This window comes from Stenella coeruleoalba, assembly GCF_951394435.1.
Source record: "Stenella coeruleoalba genome assembly, chromosome: 7".
Taxonomy (NCBI): Eukaryota; Metazoa; Chordata; class Mammalia; order Artiodactyla; family Delphinidae; genus Stenella; species Stenella coeruleoalba.
The window spans coordinates 78,940,060-78,953,415 of record NC_137153.1 but is presented as its reverse complement, the minus strand read 5'-3'; the positions used below and the strand labels follow the sequence as shown (position 1 = coordinate 78,953,415).

General features: G+C 47.2%; 1 protein-coding gene across 5 annotated transcripts in view; it reads right to left on the bottom strand.

The window, feature by feature from the left end:
- The window catches only part of PCSK5 (proprotein convertase subtilisin/kexin type 5), a 318,106-nt gene extending 308,223 nt beyond the window's left edge, over window positions 1–9,883 (bottom strand). For 2 of the 5 annotated variants that reach the window (XM_079925980.1, XM_079925981.1), the window contains exon 1: window positions 9,179–9,883. In XM_079925980.1, coding sequence (XP_079782106.1) covers window positions 9,179–9,370 — 192 coding nt within the window. In that variant the 5' untranslated portion in view covers window positions 9,371–9,883. Of the gene's footprint in view, window positions 1–8,618; window positions 9,142–9,178 lie in introns of those variants that run through there. The other 3 variants (XM_079925983.1, XM_079925985.1, XM_079925984.1) reach the window with 2 other exon arrangements.
- Between the last annotated feature and the right edge of the window lie 3,473 nt (window positions 9,884–13,356).

Here is a 13,356-nt window from a genome sequence, read left to right as displayed (position 1 = left end):
TTTCCCAGGACAGAATTAACCCCTTAGATAATGCACAGAAGATTCAACTAGAAACTTCATGCTTCTTTTGTGGTGCTAACCCTAACCTAACAATCAGATTCACATATAAATGCAAACAAGATTAATCTAGTATTGTAGACAGCAACCTAAAAATATTATACAGAGAGCAATTTATAAATAATTTAAAAAACACATTTTAAAATATGTCCATATTCTTACAAGGCAGTAAAGTTAGACTAAGAATACATAAAAAACATGTTCAGAACATACTTCATTATACTATAAAAAAATACGTGAAGGGCAGAATACATGACGTGAATAAATTATAGGTATAATTATTTATTATAATGGAAAGTAGGCTACATGACGACTTAAGATAGAGGCAAACATAAAATGTGACATCATATATACCATTTTTAAATCATCCTTAAATATTATTTCTGGCTTTACATTCTCTGTTTACACTCTTCCCTCTATATTCAGCGCTCAATGCAAACTTCAGTTTTTAAATCAAATATGGGAAGGCTCATTTGGGAAGCAATCCCCCATGAATCTATCTTTATCCCTTAAGTTGATACAGGACCTGCAGTGCAAATAATAGTGCACAGATGTGTAAAGTAGAGATAATACCTAAATTTATCCAAGGAGAATTGAAGTATGGGGCAGACTTCGTGTTTATCTGCCTAGTGAGTATACCAGCACAAAATACTTGGAATCCTTATCTTATCCAAGCTGATAACCCTGCCAATATCACAGCCTCACAGTTTCTTGATCCCATCCAGTCCACTGGCCTTCACCTGTTCTCTATCTGGTCAGCCCACCTTGGACCTTATCATGCAGAATAGCTCTAACCTAGAGCTTACAAAGAAAATTACCCTCTGGGACGGCTCCCATCTTTCCACTTCTACCACTCTTATCAAACAGGCTTTCCATTTTTATTTTGAACCTTTATACCTGCCCTATTCCTTTGGCTCCCCAGTCCTATTTTAGCCCTACCATCTTTCTCAAAGCCGGGACACTGTGGTCTATCATTTCAAAGACAGTATCCCTTTGTGTTCGAGAACCATTCATCTCCGTCACCGCCAGCTTCCCACAGTCTCTTGTTCCCTTCTCTCTCACTCTGATACATTCTAACTCCCTGTTTTGTCTTTATCTAATCTCAGGTTCCTGAGCATTAGTCACAAAAGCACAGAACAATATAGACTGGTTCATTTTCTCACTCATTCACTTAACCACTACTTACTGAGCAGTAACTATGCACAAGCAGCTACTGCCATTGCCGTTTGGCAACTCTTCTCATTAGGCACTAATTAGGTCGTTAATTCCTATCAGAATTTTCTGGTAGGAGCCCTGGAGCACCAGGCCACCAATTTCACCCAGTTCCCCCTCTCTCTGCAGGTGACCTTCACCTCAGAACCGACAGTGAGATCCAGACCATTGTCCACACACGCTCACCTCCTTTCCTCCCCAGTGTGAACTCCCTAAATCTCCATTCACCTTCATTCTTCTTTAGGCTCAAGGCACCAATGTCCCTCTTCCTTTCCAAACCTACTCCTCTCTAGGTGCACCCTTTATGCTTCCTGTCCCAAGGGCTCACTGTGCTTCTCCTATGCCACCCACTGGGCTAGGTGCTGGGGACACAAATAGGAATGAGGCACAGCCCTGCTTTCCCAGCTAGTGGAAGAACAGATATGCAATTACACACTCAAACACACGCACAAATACACATGCAATCAGGGTGACCATATCATTTCTCTGCCAAACTCAGACATGTCTGAAAAGTGAAAGGGATATAAAAAATACTTAATGGAGGTGAACTGATTTACTGTAGGCATAAACCAGTGCTGTCCCTGCCAAAATACGATTATGGTCACACTAATTACAAGATAGTATGGTACCTTCGACTATGCAGCCATTAAAATTTGCCTAAAATTATTTAGTAACATTGGAAAAGGCTCATAATACAACATTAAGTGAAAACAGTATATAGAAACTGAGCATAACTTGGTTGAAAAAAAGAACAAGACATAATAACTGACATTTATTGAGTATGCAGTACGTGCCAGGCACCATTCTAACTACTTTCAACTAATCCTCACAACAACCCTATGAGGAAAATACCATTAGATCTTTTTCACACATGAAGAAACTTAGGCACAGAGAGCTTAAGATGCTTGCCTAGGGTAGCCCAGCTAGGAAGTGGCAGTATTAGGATTCAAACCCTTTTGGTTCTAGACCTATGATCCTAAATACTCCAGGACATTGATGAGATGAAGGGAGATAAGGTAGGTGGGCAGGCAGATGTGCAATGAAACTCCCCCTCACTGCTCAATCAAGCATTGGTGCTAAGAGCACGGGTAACCTCCTTGTCCCCAGTTCTTTAAGCCGTGTTTCAGTTCTCACCTCCTAGATTCTCTCTACAGGATTTCTCTTTAGTGCGATGCTCTGTGGCTCTCTGACTCTGTATCTTCAGGGCCTCCCCGCCCCCTTCATCTACTCCCTTTATCCCTTGCCTTCTCCATGGAGGTTGTATTTTAGCCCTACCATCTTTCTCAAAGCTGGGACACTGTGGTCTATCATTTCAAAAACAGTATCCCTTTGTGTTCGAGAACTATTCATCTCCATCACCCCCAGCTTCAGGCTGTGTTCCCAGCCCTCCTCTCTCTTTGTGCTTCACTTCTTAGCATCCTATGCCCTTCCACAGTTTCACTTATATTGAGGTGGTGAGTGCCAGTCTTCATTTATTTCCTGCCCTAAATTCTCTTCTTCCTACTGGACATTTGCATCTGCATGACTCTCTACCTGCCAACAACACTAAGGCTGAACCTACCATGTTGCTCCCAGCAGACTGCCCTCATTCTACAGACAAGTCCCCATTCTCCGGGTCCCCAGGCTATAAACTTTGTTCTCTTCACCTTCTCCCTTCTCCTCAACCTCCACTTGCATTTGGTTACCAAGCCATGTTGAATCCACCTGTATAAGAGCTTCCAAATCTATTCTGTTTCCATTGTCACAGCTTCTGTGTTTGTTAACAATTAACTTTTCCCAACACAATAGCCTCTCTGCCTCTTCCAGGTCATTATGCACACAGCTACCAGAGAACTCCTCCCAGGTGGGACTGAACCATACCGCACTGCCTGTGGCTCCATTAGTACTTGTCTTGCTTAACAGTAGCTATGGATAAAAATGTCCTAGGTCCACGGGCTTCCCTGGTGGCGCAGCAGTTAAGAATCCGCCTGCCAATGCAGGGGACATGGGTTCGAGCCCTGGTCCGCGAAGATCCCACACGCCGCGGAGCAACTAAGCCCGTGCGCCACAACTACTGAGCCTGCGCCCTAGAGCCCATGAGCCTCAACTACTGAAGCCCATGCGCCTGGAGCCCGTGCTCCGCAACAAGAGAAGCCACCGCAAGGAGAAACCCGTGCACCGCAACGAAGAGTAGCCCCTGCTCGCCGCAACTAGAGAAAGCCCGCGCGCAGCCAAAAATATAAATAAATAAATAAAGTTTACAAAATCACCAGTGCTCCACTACAGAAACCCCCAGGAACCCTGGCATTCTCTTATTTTTCCTTTGAGCAGCTTTTGCATCTCCGTGGAGTCCTTATAGATCATATAATGCTTCCTATGTCTTGTTTTATTTATATATTCACATTCATTATTAGGGCACTTGATAACACAGCAACCCTGTGAGGTGGATGGCGCAGGTGTTAAGGTCCCCAACGTGAAAAATCAGGCACTGAGGGTCAGGTTGGTAAATAAATAAAAGGTTTGAAGTTTCACTCAAACCTTCTGACTCAGTCTGGTTTTCTTTCTGGTCTCTTTTTCCTCCCAGCGTTAACCTAAACTGAAGAGTTTATTGGCATGGATTGTTCCTTCTTGGTACACTTAGACGGAGAGATGTGATCGGTTGAACTAGTGAGAATGTTGCATGAGTAATTTCACTTTAAACTATGTGCAAATTTAACTTTGATAAAAATAGAAATTCATAGATGCATACATATGTATCTTATAGCACGCATGAGTGTGTATCAGCATTCATTTTTACCACCCATGAAGATAAAGTCGGCTTCTTTGTCATTTAATCCAACCTGAATTAGCCAAGTGATAAAGTCAGAAGCCAGAGCGATGCCGGGAGATACTTAAGCCTTGGGGGAAACCCAGACACTGCTTCACATAACTTGAACCGACAACACAAATTCCCCTCCCTGCCCAGGGGATGTTTCTGGGTCAGGACTCCCTCCCTTAACCAAAGAGTTAGACATTGCTGGACATTTTCCCAGCACACTACCCTGCTTCTCTGGCTGACCTTTACAGTTAGGACCTCTGGATATAAACTCATGAAAGATAGCAATAAGGCAAATTCAGCTGCCTTGGGGCTCACAAAAATGCAGTGTTTCAATTCAAACAGACCCCGAAAATCCCAATGGCCACATACAAGCCATTCCTAGTCTATGAGGTTAAAGCAACAGACCCACCATCATCAGGCCAAGCACCCTGAACTGCTTCTTCTCATGAATGGTTCCCCCACTCATGAGAATTACACATGTGACAGTGGCCAGCAGAAGTCAAAGCTAAGGTTCTCGGGCATGGAGGTCAGAGCTGAGGTTCCTGCCTGGTGCAAAGGCAGGTGCATCACACAAGGATCAACCTGGGACTCCCACATCCATTTACAAATGCCTAAGGATATAACTAGGGCAGGACGGTCCACTCTCATACAACCTACCGGACTAGCCCCATCCCCTATTTCTAATGCCATCCGTGAGCACCCAGAACTCACTCTCCACTGTTTACCAGCACTTCAAGCAACCCACATTACTCACAGGTCAAAACTAACCAGCAGAGTGGGAGGCCTTCGGGGCATTGCTGAACAAGGTTCTTCCTGCTAAAGCAGCTCTTCCTGCTGATTTGGAAAAAGCTTCTTCTAACCTTCCTCATGTAAACCACATTCAGAATTAAATGAAATATGAATTCAAATATGATCTATCATACTATGCCAAGGTAAGATGCTTTATAAAATATTGTCTTCAGATATTTTTTGTCCCTTTCTTCCATCTCCATTGAGCTTATCCTATACTATTTAATGGGCTACGACAAAGATCAACCAGGGAAGGGAGCACTGCCACGGGAAATCAGCCAGAATTGTTTAGAACCCAATGGAAAACTATTTTTAAACTATTTTAAATTGTTAGTTGAAGTGGAAAACGAGTTTCCCTGTCTACAAAGCTCTGATTTAGCTCTTTTGACTTGGTCATCAAAAATGTATTTTCCTGACCTTCAATGAGTTGCATCTTCCTGCTTTTTATAAAAATGTCTTCCATTCTCCATATCTAAATAAAGTCTGAATCTCACTTATTTCAGATTCAGATTCAACAAACCTTCCACAGCAAGCTTAACTATATGCTGGGCAACACAGAATCGACTCCCTCTATTATCTAGAGATTTATCCTTTTACAGATGAAGGAACAGGGGCTCCATTAAGTTCAGTGACTTTCCTGCTTTCCTGGACCTTGCAAGTGGCATCTGCAGAGCTTCCAAGTCTATGCTCTCAATGGCAACACCAGGTAAAACATTTTTCCCAGTATTGCTTGCAGCTGGCTTTATCTTTCTGGACTCTTGCTCAAGATAAGTTACAAGGTTTGGGGAGGGGTTTTTTGCTCCAGGTGATCTCAATTTGGCATCAAGGATTCTAAGCACCTCACAGAAGGATAAATACAGCTGTTGCATACTGCAAACAACCTTTACAGAGGACCTTCCTCCCTGGGTTCAAATAACCAGAAGTGAATTCCTACTGGTTTGTAGATTTTGTCCAAACAAAGGTTCACAATTAACATTATGTCAGGTCTTATTCCTTTATGTCTTTTCTATCCTCTAACCACTATACCGCTAGTTCAAAGGGTCAGAGCACACGATTAGGAAGGAAGAACTAGGCCTGTTCTTCCATCCCTGTGCAGGCCAACAGGCAGACGTACCTACCCTCAGCCACCTGGGGTACGGAGGTCGAACTAAATATTAAGAGGGCTTGGAGTCCGGGCTTGTAGGGGAAGAAAGGAAGGGCTTTCTAGAATTTCAGAATTTCGAGGCATAACCATTCACAAAATATAAACACTGTGTGAAAACCTACCAAAACAAGCACTATTTCTATAACCAAAGACAAGAAAACCTTCATTATTATTCCTTTCCAGGAAGTCAAGTATGTCCTTTCTGCCTGTTGCTTGCTTACTTGCTCTTGTGTTACTCTCCATTTCCTATCTTTCGTGAACATGAGAGGCATGCCTATTCTTTTCTGTAGAAATCTCCAGGCCAGAAATTTTACCTCTGGTGGCTTTTAAATGCTAAGATGCTATACGAAACATGATACTGAAACTCTGAATAGACAGTCAAAACCGTACCTTTACTGTGGTGGAAAGTCACTGCCTTATTCACCTAAAATATTATACAGAAAGATATCAAAAATACTACCAGGATATTAAATGGCTTTAGAAACAATAACAGGTCTCAGTTCCAATCTGTGACATATAAGGTGGGACCCCCACCCCCCCGCAAGCCCGAAAGGGTAAAAATAGGAGAGCATTCCAGAGACATTTGCAAATAAATTACTGCCCTCAACTGAACCACAGCTGGTTTACTGATGGAAAGAAAGAATAACAAAAGGATGGCTCTTACAGTGCAATGATATTGCATGTGTGAACTCAATTTACCACCTGCAAGACTTAGCTTAGGGTTACGCTCCTTTGATCTACAGAGGAAATGCTTTACACAGTAAGAATAGCTGATCTTTTTACACTGGTTAGGGCATGAGTTCAAGGGGTTCTCTGTCAGCTCTGTAAGCACTCAGTTTCCTCACTGGCATTGTAAAAACCCACAACAAATCATGTTTGGTGCTATTTGTATGTAAACTTTCTTAGTATTACTTTTTAAATGAAAATCCATGGATCTCCACTAGAAGGCCCTTTGTAAAAAGTCAGGCCAGGTTGCAGGATACTGCAATGTTTGCTTCTTCACGAGTGGGTTCTGTGACAATTTCTTCTCCCCCACTCTGCCAGGCTCCGAAATGTGTAAATTCTATTTAATGAGTTTAGTTTGATACAGATCTTTCTGCTTTCGTAATTCCTGAAGCTTCTCAGGTTCAAGAAGTCCAGGTCGGCTTGAACTAAGTATCTGTGAATTAAGACTGGACGTTTGCTTCCAGTCTACTGAGCCACTAAATCAGAATTCAGGGAAATGGGGATTTTACTTACTTCCTCCTTCTCCCCCATCCTCACAAGCATGAGTAGGCCTGGACCAGACAGTCCTAGGTCTGAATCATGCCCTTACCACTGTCTAGCTGGGTGACCCTGTGCGGGTCAACTTCTCCAGAGTATTAGGTTCCCTGTTGCTGTATGTGAAGTAATATGTACCAAAAACGGTCATTTTGTGGATTATGAAATAAGTGTATGGTCAAGAACTATTCTTCCAAATATGCCTGTTTTATGAGAGATGCTCAATGTTAGCTGAACCTGAGTGATGCATCTGGAAAGATTATTAACATGACTACTTTTATTGTTAGCCTTTCCTGTTACATTCTCCAGTCACATGCAGCACCCAACTTCAAGCTCGTGTAAAAACACTTGAACAGACTCAATGTTTTCTTCCAGAGGAAAAAAAGAAGCAGGTAGAATCCTACCAAGCCGTTAGAATGAAACTCTCCTGAAGATGATAGGCACTCAGGCAAGAAAATCTGGCTGGCTGTCCCTTCCTTCCTTCCTGGTGTGTGTTCGTCTCGGCGACGGGGGATACAGACGATGCCCCTTGCCCTGGTCTCAGCCCTGCACAAGGTTGGCTTCTCCGCAACACGCCCTCCCTCTGGACCCACAAAGAGCAGCAAGACCTCCCGCTCCCCCGATGCCCCCAGTGCTCCTTCTAGATGCGGCAACAGCAGATCCGCCTGCTCTCGGTGCCGCGCCCCAGGCAGCCGAAAGTCCCCGTGCTAGAGCACTTGTGCTCCTGGACATGGAGCTCGACGGCATCAGAAATCGTCTGTGCTCTCCTGCTCCAGTGGCCCCAGCCGGCACCGTCCTCTCCCCTCATCCTGGCAGGGCAGGCAGGGCGCGTGCAGACGCAGCAGTCCCACAAGCGCGTCTGCTGTGAGGGCGCCCCCATCACCCTCGCCTCCCTCCCCCAGCAAAGTCTCACCAGGGTCAGGCCGGGGCCCCCTCCTCGGGCCAGGCCGGGAGAAGCGAGTGGGAGGGGTGTAAGGATGGGGGTGCACTTTCTGGGACCCGCTTATACAGCCTTTGTCACCCCATTTCTTGCAGGAAAGAGAGCGAGGAAGCCAAGACCGTGCGGAGGTATCTCCAAATCTGTTGCGCTTCCAATCTTCCCCGTAACGCCACTCAATTCACGGTCCCCCAGCCGGGCAGCTCTGCCCAAAGCCCGCGAACGGCACCCCACCAAAGCCCCGCGCCCCGCTGCCCGCCCAACTCTCGCCCCACCAAGCCTCCGCAGACTCGCCGTTTTCCAAAGCAGAACCCCGTCGATGGTCTCGGAAGTTCTCCCACCTCCCCCTCCGACTCCCCAGTTGGGAGCCCCACGCGGATCCAGCTCGCGAGGCGAAGAAGCCGGGAGGTCTCCCCTCAAACCTTTGCTCACGCCGGGTCCCGTCCCCTCTTCTCTCCCTCCTCCAGTCTAGCTCCAGTCCCAGCGGTTCTCTCCACACTGGAAGAGGAAACTTCTTTCTGGACTAAATTCAGGTCCGAGCAGGAAAGGCTTTCCCTTCCCCGCCTCCCCCTTACACCAGCTCTCAGAAACCGCAGGGAGCCGGCACCAGGGGCGCGCTTACTCTCTACCCCCCAAAGAGCCCACTGGTCCCCGACTTTCCACTGCAAAAGTTCCGGTAGGGTCTGAAACCACCAGGAGGGTATGTACATTCGCGATTCTTCCAGAGACCCTACCTATGCCTCGTGACTTGCAAGAAACAAGCAAACAAAACACAAACCCCAGCAACTTTGGGGAGCGAATGAGTGTGTGTGCGTGTGTGTGAGAGCGCGAGAGCATCGCTCAAGAGTTAGGGCAACAGCTGCAAGAGCACATCTGGAAGGGGGGAGGGGGATTGACGAGGAGGGGACCAGAGCGACTCCCCCCAGCCCCCGCCCCTGCCCTCTCAGCTTCAGGGCCGAGAGCCCGACCAGCCAGCGCTTACCTGTCCTAGGTTGATGAATCCATACTTGCTGGCTATGCGGTTGGCCTCCGGGAAGCCGCCGGCGATTTTGACTGCCCAGTGGTTGGTGTAGACGCGCGTCCGGCACACGGGGAGCAGGCAGCCCCCGAGCAGCGCCAGCACACACAGCAAGTCCAGCCGTCCCGGGCAGCAGCAGCGGCCCCCCCAGCCCATGGCCCCGGCGCTTCGCTGCTTCTTCGGTCGCTCGCTTGCTCCGCGCACTAAGCTGCGCGCACAACTAACTTCTCCGGCCTGGGCCGCCCCGGCTCGCAGCCCCCGGCCGCCGCGGCTCGCAGCCCTGGGCGATCGGCAGGAGGCGGCGAGCCCCGGCAGGGAGCAGAGCAGCGAGCCTCGCGCCGACTCCTAGACCATCCCTGGGGCTCCGGAGACCTGTGCTCCCAGCTCTCCGGCCCGCGGGGCGGTCGGCCGGCGCTCCCCGGCTCGGGCGCAGGAGGCGGCTGAGTGGGGCGGGCGCCCTCCCGCAGCTGGGTCTCGCCGGGCTCGGCTCCCGGACTCTCCGACTCGCCCTCGCTCCTCCAGGGGCCCCCGAGCGCGACGGAGGCGGCGGTGCAGGCAGCGGCCGGGCGCCCCCTCTGCTGGCCCAGGTTCCGAGCGCTCGCTAGCTCTCTCCCCGCGCTCCCTCCGGCTCCGAGCGGCGCGCCGGGAGTGTAAGTGGCAATGGCAGCAGCACCCTCTCTGCATAAATGACTCCCCCCGCCCCGCTCGACACCCCTCCTTTCCCACATCTCCCTCCTCCTCTCCCTCCTCCGCCCGCCCGAAAGCGGCCACGGCCAGGCGCCAACCAGGTCCTAGCGCCGCCGGGTTCTTCAGGCTGTAGCCTCCAGGGTCCTGAGCAGCAAAAGCGAGTCTTTCCAAAGGGCTGGGAAGAGAGCCCCGGTGTGGAGGTTTTACCCCCTTCTCTCCCCTCCCTCATGTATTTGTATTAATTGACCGCCACTTCCCGAAAGACTAAAAAGATTTACAAGCTGGTTCTAGTCAAGTGCCCCGAAGATTCATTCATCCTAGCTCTGAACGTCCTCAAGCAACGAAGTATTTAAGGAGCTCACTTGCGTGTCAATTGCCGAACAAATAACCCGAGATTTTCACTTCGTTAATTCTTCACGCTTCTCAGCAACTGTTTATTTTACACATTCTGCTCTCGGGAGAAGCTACCACACAGGACCGTAAGGCGCATCGACTCTTGCAAAAGCCAGCCACCGCGGTTCCAAAGCCGAGTCTGCTGCCTGCTGACTTTCGAAATCCGTGCTTCCAATACTAGGCAACGCCACGGAAGAGTAAAATTCCAGTCGCGCAAGTGGGGAAAGACGTTTCTGTGTATATTTGGTTTGAAAGTGGATGGAGTTGTTGGGGCCAAGGAAATAACTTCATTCATTCGTTCCATTGAGTCTGATGAGGGCTTCTTTTTCTCCACCAAGGGAGAAGTTTTGCAACTTTTTCAAGCACGGCCCTGTAACAGTGAGAGACTTTGATAGAAAAAGGACCACAGAGGAATTTCGAATGAAATAAATGTGTGACTGCGCCGCCTTCATTACTGTATCTTGCACTGTGACTGCAGCAGGCAGGAGGGAGCACGGATTAACCCGCTTCTGCTGAACAACCTCCCCGCCTTTTCTGGCACAGGACGATTTCTTGTGAATAGAAAATGTACCCTTATGAAATAATTCAATTGACCTTAAAAGTATTCACTCTATCCCTAACCCGGGCCCCCCTTTTCCCTCTCCTTTTCCCATCCCCCATTCTCTTTCTTCCTAGGCATTGGTTAAATGTATTTGAGGGTAATTAACCCATCACACCTATAGCTTTGGGTAATGATTCTTTCATCTGCCTAGGGCTTTACTTTCCTCCCTTATTCCCTCAGCTGAACCATAGCTGCAGACTCAAAGCATATAAATTTTATAAAATTCAGTTAAATTCATAAAATTATCATTTTATGGCATTTTACACATCATATAATGTGTGCCCTATTATTTAATCTGGAAAACAAACCCACCAAATAACTTTATTCCCACACTACTGACGAAGAAGTGGAAGATCAGAAGAACTAAATCATTTGCAGAAAGACATGTATTTTACTCATTTACTTATTTGACTGGTTGGACACATATCTTTTGAGCACCTAGAATGTGCCAGGCATTATGCTAGATACTGGAGAAAAAGGAGGAGGGGAAAGATGGGGAGGCACCAAGGACTAGTGGAATTCAGACTCTCTGAATAACTCTAAATGTGGTTTATTGTTATTGTTGTTATTTGTAGATATTAAAGCACAAGTACTATGCTTATGCTTTGGGCTTTAGAGTTTTGGTCCAGCCTTGCTACTGGCTAGTCCCTTTGCACATTCCCTCTTCAACCTGGAGCCTAGAAAGTTTACAACCTATCAGGTCACTGTTTTTGAATTTTTGTTTTTTTGGGGGGTGTTTTTTTTGTGTGTGGTACACGGGCCTCTCACTGTTGTGGCCTCTCCCGTTGCGGAGCACAGGCTCCGGACGCGTAGGCTCAGCGGCCATGGCTCACGGGCCCAGCCGCTCCACGGCATGTGGGATCCTCCCGGACCGGGGCACGAACCCATGTCCCCTGCATTGGCAGGCGGACTCTCAACCACTGCGCCACCAGGGAAGCCCTTAGGTCACTGTTAATTGCCACCCAGACTACCGGCATCTATTCACAGGGACATTGGATTATTCCTCTAGAAGCTGATGGATTTCACATGGGTTGGGAAGACCTCAGCCAAGATCCAATTCTCAATATACGCCAATCAGCCGTATTGAAGAATTGAAGGCATTTGCTGTCAGATTGGAGGGAGAGCCTGTCTGCCGATGATCCACAGGAGGGTGGCCACTGCGAGGACAAGTTCGTCATGAGTCGAGTTTGCATCATGGCCTGTGGGTTTCTCTGTGACTCTGGAGCCATTATTATTTAGGACAGCAAAGGCAGCACAAAAATGCTTCTCTTTGAAAGCTATGTTGCCTCTGGGCTTCGACTTCTGAACGAAATGAAGGGGCATCACCACACCAGGTCTCCTGAGGCCTGGAGGTTGTTTCCTAAGAGTGGCAAATTACTCATTGATATTTTTTCTCCGGAGTGTCTCTCTCTTTTTCTTTCCACTAACACTCTTGCCTTCTGTGAGCATGCCCTGCTTGTAACACACACACAGCATACACTGCATGAGAGAGAACTGGAAAGTCAGGTAGGAAATGGGCAAACCACTTTTCTGCTTTGTAAACCAATCCCTGGGCCAGCATTTAGCTTACTCAAAGGGTGTATTCTTCCATTTGGATGAATACTTATTCAGAAGGGAAAAACCTAGCTCTGTTCAAAAAAATAAAAAAGATTTGGAGCCTCCATTCATCTGTCAAATCAAACATATGAATGTAGATTCATTCATCTTGTTGTCCATCGCTTTCACGGTTCTCTTCCACTTCAATTATGTGTGTTTTCTCAAAGAGTGGGATTCTTAAACCTAAATAATACTACTCCCACTGGTGCACAAGCACACCCTGCTTCCTGCTTTGAGATCTACCTTAATGAACTCATTAGTTTCCTTGATTAGAGCCAGTTGGCCAGAATGAAGCTTCCAAATAAGGATCAATAGCTGAAGCAAAAAAAAACAAAAAACAAACCTTCTTTCATGACCTTCAGCTTTGTTGGTTATCACACTCAGCCCTATTATCAATGCCTCAGTAGCCAAAAGAACAAGGAACTGACAGAATAGTAATGATTAGTGCACAACCATCACTAACATTGGAAAAGAAGCTGAAAAGCTAAAATCTAAGTCTTCCCCAAATGCTTCCTTTTTGTATGCTAAGAGTAGCACCCACGATTTGACCCTCCTCTCTCCCTCTGTAACATGCCATATGGCAGGAAACTAGGCAGTTTTAAGTTTTCCCCTGCCTTATACTTAGCAACATATTACTTGATAATGAGGCCCCACTAGAGTTTGGCCTCTCTGCCAAGGTCCCTCACAGCTCTAACAGAAAAATCCAGTGAAATGAGATGAACAGAAATCCAGGCAGTTTAGTACAAGAAGTGAATAAGAACTCCATAGGACTCATCTTGAAACTCGGCAAATGGGAATTATTCTGGGAAGAGTTTGCCTTCTGAGACACCTCATTTCTTCCTCTGCTACATCCTTTGTTGGAAAA